Source organism: Xiphias gladius, chromosome 16 (assembly GCF_016859285.1).
Source record: "Xiphias gladius isolate SHS-SW01 ecotype Sanya breed wild chromosome 16, ASM1685928v1, whole genome shotgun sequence".
NCBI lineage: Eukaryota > Metazoa > Chordata > Actinopteri > Istiophoriformes > Xiphiidae > Xiphias > Xiphias gladius.
The window spans coordinates 22,489,969-22,502,868 of record NC_053415.1 but is presented as its reverse complement, the minus strand read 5'-3'; the positions used below and the strand labels follow the sequence as shown (position 1 = coordinate 22,502,868).

Below are 12,900 nucleotides of genomic sequence, written 5' to 3'. Positions count from 1 at the left end.
CACTGTATCTGGACTTTCAAACTCAAAATAAACTGGATCCTACAATTCCATAATGAATTTCAGACATCTCAATATTTGCATATCTCACTAACTATGATGACCAGCAACAGATGAAATGATCAAATAAATAAATAATCTTAAAAACGTTTATATACATATATATTTAATATCATTTCTATACTCATTAGTCTTTGTCTGACTGTTTGTTATATCGTTTTGCCTTCCATTTGCTGTCACTTACAACCATTGACAAATTTTGTTGATAAACAGTCGAAAAGCCCAAAATTCTGAGTTTACTATCACTGAAAAGTAATACTTCACACATGAGACGCTGGTACCAGTAATATTATAGAATTTTTTCTAAAAAAAAACCCAAACAAAACAAAACAAACAAACAAACAAACACAAAAAACCTAAATGATTCATCAATGACCAAAATCGTTGCCAATTAAGTTTCAACCAATCAACTAATCACCTTATAATTTCAGCTCTAGAGTAGGGGTTGGTTTCTGAGTGCCTGGGGAAATACTGGGGCTGACGTATACAGTGGGGTTTGTCTGGGGACCAACAACAAAACTTTGCCCCAGGGGGGTTTTAGGAGATTAATGAAAACCTCTTTTAAACAGTTTCAATTAAAACGGACCATTATAACTGTCAGGGAGGTGGGAGTTATTGCAGAACTGTTGTGTTAGAGCGTATTGGTTTTAGATACATGTGCAGTAAGTGTACCTAATAAACTGCCAAGTGAGTGTAATGTAGTTCCGGAGTCTGGGACGCGCTTTAGGGGGCGCGCTTCTCAAAGAGAGTCTCTCCACCATCAGAGGAATCGACAAAGATCAAACGCTCAGGTCAAGATAGTTCCTGTTCAACTGGTCCCAATCAAGTTCACGGGCGCCCGGAGGGACAGAGCGGCCAGATTTAATTAGCGCGAATATAAATATTCAACATAAATACCTTTAATAAACTGATTGGGTCGCACACTGAAAGGACCGATTTTCAAGGTGATTTTTGAGTGAAAGCGTCTCAAAAGCCAAGGCGGAATTACGGGAGAGTGAACCATCTCGCTTCAGGACGACACTTCCTGGCCCCCCCCCCCGACTCGCTGAACCTGACAGCCGCCGTTGTCCGGCACCAAAGACCGTTGAGGGTTGCAGCGATGTCGGCCGCTGTTCCGGGGACCAGCAAGGCAGCCCACAGCGATGTGGCCCCGAAGAAGAAGAAGGGACCCGGTGCCCTGGCGACGGCCTACTTGGTCATTTACAACGTTGTTATGACGGCGGGGTATGTAGCGTGTTTCCTCATGCTAATGCTGCTGCTGCTGCTGCTTGTGTGTGTGTGTGTGTGTGTCTGCCTGCCTGCCTGCCTGCCTGCGTGTGTGTGTGCGCGCGGTTGAGCGAGACAGGACTGAATAATGGGAGCAAGATTTCCCCGCTGTAATGTTATTTTTGGATTATTAATCTGCTAATTTTGTGGCGTTATTATCAGAGGCGCTGCTAGCATGCTGTGTAGTGAAATACATTCGGGTGTGCTTCCCAACGCCCGACGGCTTACACAGATTAACGCTAGACGAGCAGCAGAACACCACCTGGCGTGGGACTGTAATTGTGACTGACCGGTCGCCACCCCATACAATACAGAAATATAAGGACAGCTGGTTTATTGTCTGCTGTCTGTCTTTTTTTTCTTTTGTTTTTTCTTCCAGAAAGTGTGGGTTGTCATCTTGCATTGTCATGTTAATTTCGCGGGGCAGCGACCGAGTTTGAGTTTTAAGTTACAATCAAATAAATGACATAGAAATAACTATAATAGCTAAGTTATTTCAAGGGAGAGGAAAAAGAGCCACCAAAAGGGCTTATTGGTTACCTCTAACAGGCCACGTAGGATTTAAATTAAGATGTCATTTTAACCGGATAAGAAAAAAAGTTAGGACTAAACCAGAAACAGCTGATTAGGGTATAGAAAAAAAGTTCATCTGCAACAATGCTGATAATGGATTAATAGATTCAGTTGTTATAGATTCAGCAAAACTGTCTAATATTCGCAGACTCCTCAAAAGTGAGGATATGCTGCTATTATTATTATCAGTTGCAGCCCCAGTTACGACACCTATATTACTGAAAGTTGCTAGGGGGGATGTTTGAAGAATAAATGACTGTTTGAGTAAGAAGGGACCAGTGAGTTTGTTTGAAACTAAGACGGGACGTTACCTGTAAGGTTTCCCTTGAAGAAGTAGAAGTATAAACTATACTTTAATCGTTCAGTATCTGCAATTATAAATGAACAGCTTTGGTATTTAGATATAACTATGCACAGAGATTATTTGCATGATCAAACGCCATCTAGAAATAACTTTTCTGATGGATGTTATGGGACTGCATTTTGCATTTGAACGATTACAGTTAGACTTGTATTAAAGTAGGCTGGATATGCACAAGATGCACATTTTATGACCTCTGTTGCCTGTCCCAGATACTTGCGTAAATCAAAAGTAGTGGTCCTGAACCACGAATTGAGAAATCTCTGTGCGTGTTTTATTGCACTGATTCTTAGACTGTTGCACAATTGAATGGTGGGTGTTGTTTTTCTCACTGTTCCAACCAGTTAGGTCACATTGTGTCCCACTCGGTGTTCATAGGTTATACAGTGCTTGCTTTGTACTGAGCACAAGTCAGGGTGTTGTACGTGCACGTTTTCCCTGCTCAAATGGGGTGTCTGCATTCAGATGCTGCTGTAGCCGCCGAGCAGGCCTGCTCAGTTTCTGCTAAAGTGACCCTATTATTGATCTGATTATTGAGGCCTATTACATGCAGGTCACTTTCTTCAGTCTGTGAAACCAAAGTGTGAACTGAAACCTCCGCCCTGCTCAGGTCTCCTCTAGCACCACTCAGACAGTTGTGGAGGGAGACGGGCAGAACCTGAATGGTGTAATGCATTGCATTGCACCATTACATTGTCATGATCATTTTTTAATTGTATGTGGTGAAACCCATATCAGTTCTCCATCCATAAAAATCTGGCTCAATATGAACTTTACACCTAGTTTTTAATATCTGCGTAAAAATCAAAAACATGACTCATATGACTTCCGATCTAATTAGTGGATTAATGATCAGAGATATGATGTCAAATTATGACCGCTTATGACCGATATTAAAATAATTAACATATTGTATATCTGCATTTGTGTATATTTCATCACATTTGCACAAATAGCTTTCCTTGCTGGCATAAATTACAGGTGTGAATGCCCTTGTAGTGTTCAAAATGTATTGTTGAATAGTATTTACTCCACTATAATAAATTTTAAGCTTCTTGTTCAACTGTGAAACAGTTGCAGTCCTGCCCGAGACGTATTTTCATCGCAAGTTTCAAATAAGCAGCTAACAGGGGGCCTTGACAGCAACATCCAACAAATGATCCTACTGAGATCATCTGGCAAATACTATCTCAGAATAGTATGTGCGATGACCATCCTGAGATATTTTCTTTTCCTCTGCTGTCCAGGTGGCTGGTGATAGCTGTGGGCCTGGTCAGAGCTTACCTAGCCAGAGGAAGCTACCACGGGCTGTACTACTCGATAGAGAGGCCTCTGAAGTTCTTTCAGACTGGAGCTATTTTGGAGGTGAGATAAGCACAAAGAGCCGGACGATTATTGACCAAATCAACCATCACAATGTAGTTCATTGAATGCAGTATGTACAGTATATATGATGTGGCAGTATTTCAGAGAAAACTATCATTTGTCTAATCAGCACTTAACTGATTTATATATCCAGATATTGGGGATGCAACAATCATATTTATTTCTATTAATCCAACATTAATGTTTTTAGCATTCGATTAACCTATTAATAAATTACTTCATTTAATGATTCTACAGGGCAGTTGTTCTATCAGCGGTCCAAGCAGTACACTGGAGTGAATGATTTATGGAAAACCACTGTCAGGATTTTGACGTTTGTGTTCATGTTGCTTAATTGATAAATGTTTCAGCGAAAATTTGGTTTATTTATGAATCCAGGACTTTTTCAGCTGCTAGAAAAAGCATCAGGTCAATAAAATCTGATTGAGTGTTGGATTCAGGTCTGGATGTGCAGCGGCACTGAATTTGACAGGCCTGTTATCTGTACAGTGTTCGGTATGTCCGCTGTAACATATCAGCCTGGCATGTTCGGCTGACACACACTGACACACACGTGTCTTAACTGTCCAGGGGCTGAGCAACACGAGGTGTTCCAGTGATCCTGTCCAGACACACTGTGGCTCAGTAATAGGAGGCTTAGCTTTGTCTTCCATCAGTATCTTCCATTCATGAAATGGTCCGTGCACAGATTGAACACTACAGGCACTATGGTATTAAGTCAGTCTTAACATTGTCAGTCAAGTTTATTCAGACACACATGACACATTATTTAGAAATACTAAGTTAATTTTTGTGTAATGAAGTTGTGCGCATTCACAAAATTCCTTTTCAGGTATGTCTTGAGATGTGTTAATGGGAAATCAGTGATAATAATAATATTTAGAATGGTCTCCAAATGATTTCCAGCATATTGAGTCATTTTCTCTTATCTTTTCCTCTCGCAGATACTGCACTGTGCTGTAGGTGAGTCTCTCTACAACCTCCACCCTCACCTACGCTGCTCTCTGTTACCAGTAAAAACCTCAGTGTCAGTACAGATCACTTCAGAGAGAGTATCAAAAACCATTTTATCATCACCTCATGTTGTGCTGTGTCTCTCATTCCAGTGAGTCACAATGTTCATTTAAGATATCTGTAATTACATAGTGGATATTATGATTAAAGTACGTATGGTATTAGGTTATATGAAACCATTAATCAAAAAATATCCACGCTTAAGTTTAGATTTTGTTGAGATGTGAATTCCACATATTTCCATTTTAAATTTGACTATTCACATCAATTCACGATGCCAAAATGATGTTAGTCATATCTCATGGCCTTTGCTGTCACCAGGTCTTACCCTAACCAAACACCGTCCAGGGATTTCTGCACTTTGAGGTGAAATTAAAAATTTAAGTCATTGATAGTCAGAAGTCCTTTTAAGCTATTTGACAAGTTATAGCACAGATGTACAGACAAACACAACCTTTTCATATTTGAAGTGTTTGCCAAGGAGAGAGCCGAGAAGCTCTCGTGGTGTTAATGTGATGTGGAGAGACCAGCTCTGGCCTGGCTGCCTCGCCGTGGTTCACAGTCCGATTTCTTCATTATCTGGGATTTGAAGCCAAAGCTAGCTGACCTTTCCCACTGCAAGCAGGCTCCCTGCTGCTGCCATCCACTCAGAGCATGCGCACACACACACACACACACACACACACAGACACACACGCACACACGGACACACACGGACACACACACGGACACACGGACACACGCACACACGGACACACACACACGGACACACGGAACCACACACACACATGCAAACCAGCAGCTCTAGGTTCCTCTCTACTGGCCAGTAAAAGATACTGCATCAACACTCCTGAGCACACGGTATTTCATCAAACCATTTGATGTGTCTAACATATTTATTAATAAGCAGAGCATCAGTTTTCTTTTTAAAACGCTTTTTTTTTTTCATTGTCCAATATCTCCTCCTATGTTTCCTGTTTTTTTGGACATGCTTTTTGTGGAATTTTTTTTTCCCAGTCAAGCACTCCCTTCTATGTGACAACCATTATTATTATTATTACCCATTTTATTTATTACCCCAATTGGGTTCAATTAATTATTTTTTCAAAAATTACATTTCATGTAAAATGCAATGATATATAGCTGAAGAAACATTTAACTTCTGAGGCCCAGGTCTCCAGAAGCGAAAGAAAAAACAAAAAGGGAAATTAGTCTCAGCAATGGCACGCATCGATCAAATTTTTCTCCTCGGATACCTAATTTAAATTAGACTATTACACATGACTACATATCACACACACACACAACGCCTTGTTAGGCTTGAACAACTTCCCATTATTTATTTGTTTAGTTATTTGTAGAACGTTTATGAAATCACATATTTACAATTTACTGCAGTATCTTAGAAAAAATATTTATTGTGAACAGACTGTTTTTGACTAAAACCCAATTCTTTTAGTTGGGGCCGTGCCAGTGTCAATACTGATCCAGTGTATTGGAAATGGGCATCGCTTCTTTTAATATCCAAACCAGGGCTCCCAATAACTAATTTGTTCATTATTGATGATGATTACCTTCCAGAAAACAGAAAAAACTGAAAAGTTCCCATAAAAACATTTCCATAGGCCCAAACTGACATCTTCAAACAGCTCAAATGTGGGGATTTGGTTCCTGTTTCTCAGATACTCACAGCTGAGGAGCGGAAAAGATCAGTTTGATTTTCTGTCTGGCGGCTAATCAAATAACTGACTGTTTTGGGAATCTTCAGCATCTAAATATCTGCGGAGTGTGCTCATCGTAACGCTTTGAAATTAAACTTAAAAAAAGCGACGTTCCACTCTCTGGGTTTTTGAAAATGTCCTGGATGTCTTGAAAAAAGAAAACATTGAAAATAGTGAGAACCTTGCCAGTGACAACATGTCGGGAATGCTCACACACACACACACAAGCAGACAAGCTAATTAACACGTGTGACCAATGTTCTTTCATCCCTATATATTAAGGGTTTGTCTTTTGTCTCGTATCCCAGGAATTGTACCGTCCTCCGTGGTCCTGACTGGATTCCAGGTCATGTCCCGGGTCTTCCTCACCTGGGCCGTCACACACAGCGTCAGGGAGGTAGGATGAGTTTCTCTCTCAGTCTGTCTAATTCGCTTGGTATGAACGACACAGCAATGTAAATAGATCCCGGGGTTCGTGTTCAAAAGTGACCAGTCGATGTACTGTTTGCCCTGTTGATAGATTGGATTGGATTAGTTTGGCAAGGAGTAAATCTGTAAGTAACGCCAGGAGGTCTTGCTATAGGGTTGCAGGAATGGATCTGCTGAATTTTATTACAGTGAATAACAATTCGTGTTTGAAATGCTTTGTTTCCTTTGTGTGTCTTTGTATGATGCTGTACTGACGTTTTTCTCAAGCTGTTCTCTCATTCCCTTCTGCGTGTATGTGTATGGAAACCGTATTTATATTGCGAGTGTGTGATCAGGAGTGTGCCTTTCTTTTTAACATCCTATTTGCATTGCTTTTATTCTAATATCTGAGGATAGTGACCAGCGGTCTGCAGTGTGATCTGATCCCTGAGCATCTGAAAACAAACAGCATGGTTCTGTGATGGGAAGTCTGGATTAGCCTACAGTAGAGTAACTACTGCGGCATGATGCAAGCCCGTCTGTTCCTCGGTCCTCCTCCCATCATCCCGTGTGTGTGTGTGTGTGTGTGTGTGTTTCTGCAGGTGCAGAGCGAGGACAGCGTGCTACTGTTTGTCACAGCCTGGACCGTCACGGAGATCATCCGCTACTCTTTCTACACCTTCAGCCTGCTCAATCACCTGCCATACCTCATCAAATGGGCAAGGTAGGAAACTCAGCCCGAGGGCAGTGTCAGAGCAGGGGACATTTGTACACTAAGTGTACCTGCTGAAGTACATGCCTGAGCAATCATTTCAAGATGAGATGATTTTAAAAGAGTTGTGTCAAGCCTCAATAGTTGGAGAATACTGAATAAATGAATTATGTCCGTTAGACTGAGTACTGAAGAATACTTGAGTCAGATTCTTATTCAAGTAAGATGCTGTGATTAGATATCTCCTTATTTAAAGCCATGATTTATCATCTTGATACTGTACTGAGACAGAAACAAATTATTATTTTCATTATTGATTTTTTTCTGTCAATTAAGCGTGTAGTCTACGAAATGGCAAATGGTAGAGAAAAAATGCCCATCACAATGTTCTCAAGCCCAAGGTAACGTCCTCAAACTTCTTGTTTTGTCTGACCAACAGTTCTAAACCCAGAGATCTTAAATTTACAGTGATATATGACAAAGAAAAGCAACCAAACCTCACATTTGAGAGGCTGGAATCATTGATTGTTTGGCCTTTCTTGCTCACAAAGTGATTAAAACGATGACTGGATTAGAAAAATAGTTGCTGATTAGTTTTCTGTCACTTCAACTAATTGCTTCAGCTCCACTTTTGCAAAACAACGATACAGATGTTAAGACAACATTAATCACTGATGTAAGTGAGAGGGTTGGCTTACTATGTTATGTGAAACAAAGACTTTTGTATGTGTTTATACGATTAGTTAATTGGCAGAAATTAATCAGCAGCCACTTTGAGAATCACTGCATTGTTTAAGTAGTTGTTTTTGTCGATGCTAAAGATACACGGATCAGTTTCAAAAAAACAAACCAAAATCAAGCCTACAGAAAATCTGTCCGCCTAATGGCATTCATCTTTGTCTACAACCAAGGCAACAGTTGTTAAGTGCCTCCCCCCCTGTGGTCGTTGTTGCTTGGCAGCAAATTAGACCGTCGCTATATTGGTATTTGACTTTTGGTTTGAGTTGCAGCCTGAGAGAGAGAAAAATTGGTTGTGCACCCGTGGAAAATTCAGCGAAGGCTCAGAAGACAGTGACTGGGTTTGGAGCGCTAGTTAAAGAAGAGGCAGAACTTTTTATTTTCTCTATTTGATCTTCATTCTCTCTGTAGAAGAAAACGGAGCTCAGTGTATCTCTCATACTAAATTGCGAGCTTTCTCCTCAGAAGGCCTAATCCCTCAACAGCCCTAGCATTAAAAATTTAGAGGCACGCAGAGGCAGTATTATATCCTTTTTATTTGCATTCTTCAACTTTCTCGTCGAGAAGCACATGGTATGGCCTAATATTTTTATCACATTTAGAGTTTGGATCCAATAATGTAATTTTGTCTGTTTGCTCCACTTTCTCACAGCTGCTGCAGTGCAACTTTGGAATTTTGTTTATGGTTTGGGATTTAAAACTGAATGCAGCCTTTTCACTATTACTTTAACGCGTCTCTGTCGACAGTTAGAATCTGCACCGTGTCGTTACTCAAATGCACTGTTATGGTGTTTAGATGTCCTTCCATGGCTGGCTTTCCTTTAAAGGACAGCAGTCTGTCAGGGTTTTAGGCAATGTTTTGCTTGAATCATTGCCTACTTGAATTACTTGTGTCAGAGCCTGAGCACATACTCAAACATCCCTCGTACCCCTCCACTTAATGAAAAATGTTGCTCGTATTGCTGCCTCTGGAAACAATTTTTTGAGTCTCTCTTGCATTTTTTTGTTTTTTTTTATAACGAATTGCCTTTTTTGGACCACATTCTTCATCATTTGGTTGTGCTTATGTAGAAGTGTTCTTCACCCACATTTTCTTCAAAGGAAAATGTGTTTTGTTTCAGTGAAAAGCACAAGTGTATGTTCACGTTTTTACTGGCCTATCACTGACATTGCTTAAGTTTGGAGCTGCACTGGGTAACGTGCAGCTTGTGGTGCAAACAGAAAAAAAGTCAAATCCTTATGATATCTCACTCTGTGTTTTGCTATTCATACCAGCTATACCGCCCACCCCTTATGTTGCAGAAGCATTGAGTAACGAAGCTGTATGATTTATTATTTCAGTCCCTTGCCTTCTCTCTCACAAACCCCTCTCCTGCAGGTACACCTTTTTCATTGTGCTGTATCCCATGGGAGTGACTGGGGAACTGCTGACTATCTATGCAGCGCTGCCGTACGTGCAGAAGACAGGCCTGTACTCTGTCACTCTCCCCAACAAGTACAACTTCTCCTTCGACTACTACACCTTCCTCATCCTCGTCATGATCTCCTACATTCCCCGTAAGTCAACAAACAGATGTTGCTTTTTTTCCGCTCTGGTAGCGACAGTAAACATGCAGCAACAATATCGTGCGCCCACTAAGAGTTTGCTTTAAATCACAAATATGCAGTGCGATGCAAAAGAAAAATTGGAGACATTTTCCTGTAATTGTGATTTAGCATCATCGGTATCTCCTAATTACAAGATCTTTTTCATAATTTAGAGAAAATGTAAACATGGCCTCAAGGGATTTTGAGTCGGAACACAAAGGTAATTTCTTTACCTTGCGTTATTCGCTTTTATTTGACCGCTTCAGTGTTTTTTGCAATCCCCGTTAATTCCCTGTGTAAACGTTAGTTATAGCTACTGTAGCTGGCAACAGACACAGCAACTGTGTGTGTGTGTGAGGATTCTGCTTGTGGTGTGTTTGTGTGGCAGCTCAGATTCTGACTAATGTCAAAATTTACAGGAATTTTCGGTGGCTTCCATCCAATCTCTTTCCTTTTTCCTCTTGTCTTTGCACTTAATTCATTTGAATCGTAAATGCTAATGATTGGCATGAATTTTAGCTGAAATACCTTCAACTTCCCTAATTTTTGCAACAAATATGCATCTTGCATTTTTCCGTTGACTGTGTTTGCAGTGATGCCACTTGCGTTCAGTTTGATCACCCCTCAACAGTCATCACCGTATGAGAATTGAATCAGGCAGTGTCATATATGATGGGATATGATTATGAGGTAATCTATCACATAATTAGTAAGTAATAGTTTGTCTCATAATTACGTGACAATGGAAGTCGAACTGGAGGACGATGCTTCCTGTTTCTGTTCTGTGGTGAATGCAGTGCACTTTTGTAGAGGTATCTTGCAAAATTATAAAAAGGAAGGAAGCCTGTGTCTTTTGGTCGATCCAGTTGCTGTTGTAGTTTGATGTTGAAGTCTCTCTTCCACATACTGATCTTCCTCTGCCTCCCCTCAGTCTTCCCTCAGCTTTACTTCCACATGATACGACAGAGGAAGAAGGTGCTGGGCCACGTAGAAGACTACAGCAAAGTGGAGTGATCAGACGGATCTGATCAAGGGCGAAGAAACCAAAACAACCAACGGAAGAGGAACAAAACCATGTCTGCTTATTGAAACACAAAACCCGACCAGTTTTCAAACTGCCAGAACGGGCCTGGCAGATGATCCAATTGTCAAGCATCGTAATTTTTGTCCAGCCGTTGTCTGGGTTGTATAGATGCTCACAAATCATGAACGAACTGGTGTTATTTTTGTTGTTGTTTTTATTTATGAACAAACTGCAGGTACTTTTGTATAGTCAAAGACCTTGCTGCTACAACGGTACTGTATTTTCACTTGGATACAGTTGAGCTGCCACGCGAGCAGTGAGCCGAATTCACTCACAGCAAAGCTTTGAACTAAATCGCGCACTAATAGAATCTATAACCTCCTTTTAAATAACACTATAGAAAATCCCTAATAGGTTTCTCACCTCACCCAGGGCTCGTCTTTTGGTCTTTTTAAGAAGCAGTTATCCTTTACTACACTACAGAAAGAATAATGTGAAGACTAGCACTGCAACTAGGTTGTCTGTAGGTTTTGCATCTACAGTTTGTTTGTTGGTCCAGATCCGTTTTTTTGTTTTCTTTCATTCGTTTCAGTCAAAGGTTTGATTACATTCCTAATTTAGTCCAATAAACCTTTTTTCATTCTGTGCTTGCATGGTTTTCTATCTGTTTTCCACTTGTGTTGCTCTTTGTTTGGTGTTTGCTCGGATGTTGTTTTGACTTGTGTCTCAGTTACACTCTTACTGGTCTGCCATTGATTATGTTGACTGTCTAAAAGCTTTAAGTTTCCCAACTTTGCCAGTGATGACTGTGAGTTGTGTCGTTTGGTTTCCTCATTGCTTGATGTTTACTAACCTGATGTAGCCAGTAGGTGATTGAAGAGACTAGTCATGTTTTTCCTTACCACATGCATCCAAGTGAGCAAAAATTCCTCATCTCTTCAGGTGATTGCATTTTTCTTTCTTTTATCTATTGAAACTAACTACTTTTAGCATTTTCAGCTCCATTAAAGTGATGCTTTTCAAACCACCCAAATTAGAACATGCACACTTTCATTCTTTATTAAGCTCTGTCTTCAGTCCTCATCCCATCTCTAATTAATTGACAGGGTCCGTTTGTCTCGTAAACGGGATGTGAAACCCTTTTATCACAAACGAACAATTAAGATATCATGGCTTGTAATGAGACACTAGCAAAAAAGAACAGATAGCGCAACATACAGTAGCAACAGTACTTTCAGAGGAAATAAGCTTTGATATGTAACAAAAGAAACCCACATTGTAGCTTAAATATGCGATAGATGCTTTATCTTTAGGGACTTTTATTTTGAAATACAGAGTGATTTCACTATACTTTGGTACATGAAAAAAATGGTGGTCATTCATTTGTATAGAGCTATGTGAGCTGAAGTGCTATTCCTAAGAGGCATGTCTCTGTCAATGTGGGAATAGTGCTCAAGAAAGAAGCAAACAGACTTGGTAGTGCAATCAATTAGTGAGCTCGTAGTCATGCCTTTTCAATGAGGTGAATTTAATAACGTACAGTACAAAGAGAGAACTGAATCAGAATAGGTCCACCTTTTCATTACCTAATGAAAAAAAGACACATTTAGTTTGTAATGGTCATATCTGATTGCACACCCCACAATGTTTTCTGTTTGTTTTAGACAATGTTATTATGGAAATTTTGGAGTTGTAATCCGGAGTACTCGATATTTTGTTGGGCCTGTTGTCGGCTGCTCTGTCGGAGAGGACAACATCAGGCAGAACGAGCATCCTTCTACTGACCTCTTTCAGTTGAAACGATGAGTCTGCCGCACATCTATCCCTCTGAGTACATTTCTACACCACTGCAGCACAGCCGGAGCTTCAACCGCTTGAGGTCAGAGAAGAAACAACAGTTACTCTTTAAATGGTCTGTTCACCCAAATTACAAAGCAAATCTTTTCACATACCCCTGGTGGTCTAGCCATCCAGATATTTTTGCTTTTTAAACGATACTCAATACCAAATCTCCTCCCTGAGATTTCTACCTCCACCACAATACAATGGAGGT

The 12,900-nt window shown here is 40.3% G+C and overlaps 1 protein-coding gene across 1 annotated transcript; it reads left to right on the top strand.

Annotated features, from left to right (window-relative positions):
* The first annotated feature begins 953 nt into the window (after positions 1-953).
* On the top strand, positions 954-12,073 carry hacd2 (3-hydroxyacyl-CoA dehydratase 2). The gene is made up of 7 exons (XM_040148992.1): positions 954-1,281; positions 3,505-3,622; positions 4,588-4,606; positions 6,687-6,775; positions 7,389-7,510; positions 9,615-9,793; positions 10,755-12,073. The coding sequence occupies exons 1-7, from the start codon at positions 1,157-1,159 to the stop codon at positions 10,835-10,837; spliced, it is 735 nt and encodes a 244-aa protein (XP_040004926.1). The 5' UTR covers positions 954-1,156; the 3' UTR covers positions 10,838-12,073.
* Positions 12,074-12,900: the final 827 nt, after the last annotated feature.

Bases quoted from the DNA above. Each gene is read 5' to 3' on its own strand.
- hacd2 (XM_040148992.1), top strand. From the start codon at position 1,157: ATGTCGGCCGCTGTTCCGGGGACCAGCAAGGCAGCCCACAGCGATGTG. The intron at 1,282-3,504 runs GTATGTAGCGTG...TCTGCTGTCCAG, and splicing joins AACGTTGTTATGACGGCGGG to GTGGCTGGTGATAGCTGTGG. The intron at 9,794-10,754 runs GTAAGTCAACAA...GCCTCCCCTCAG, and splicing joins CATGATCTCCTACATTCCCC to TCTTCCCTCAGCTTTACTTC.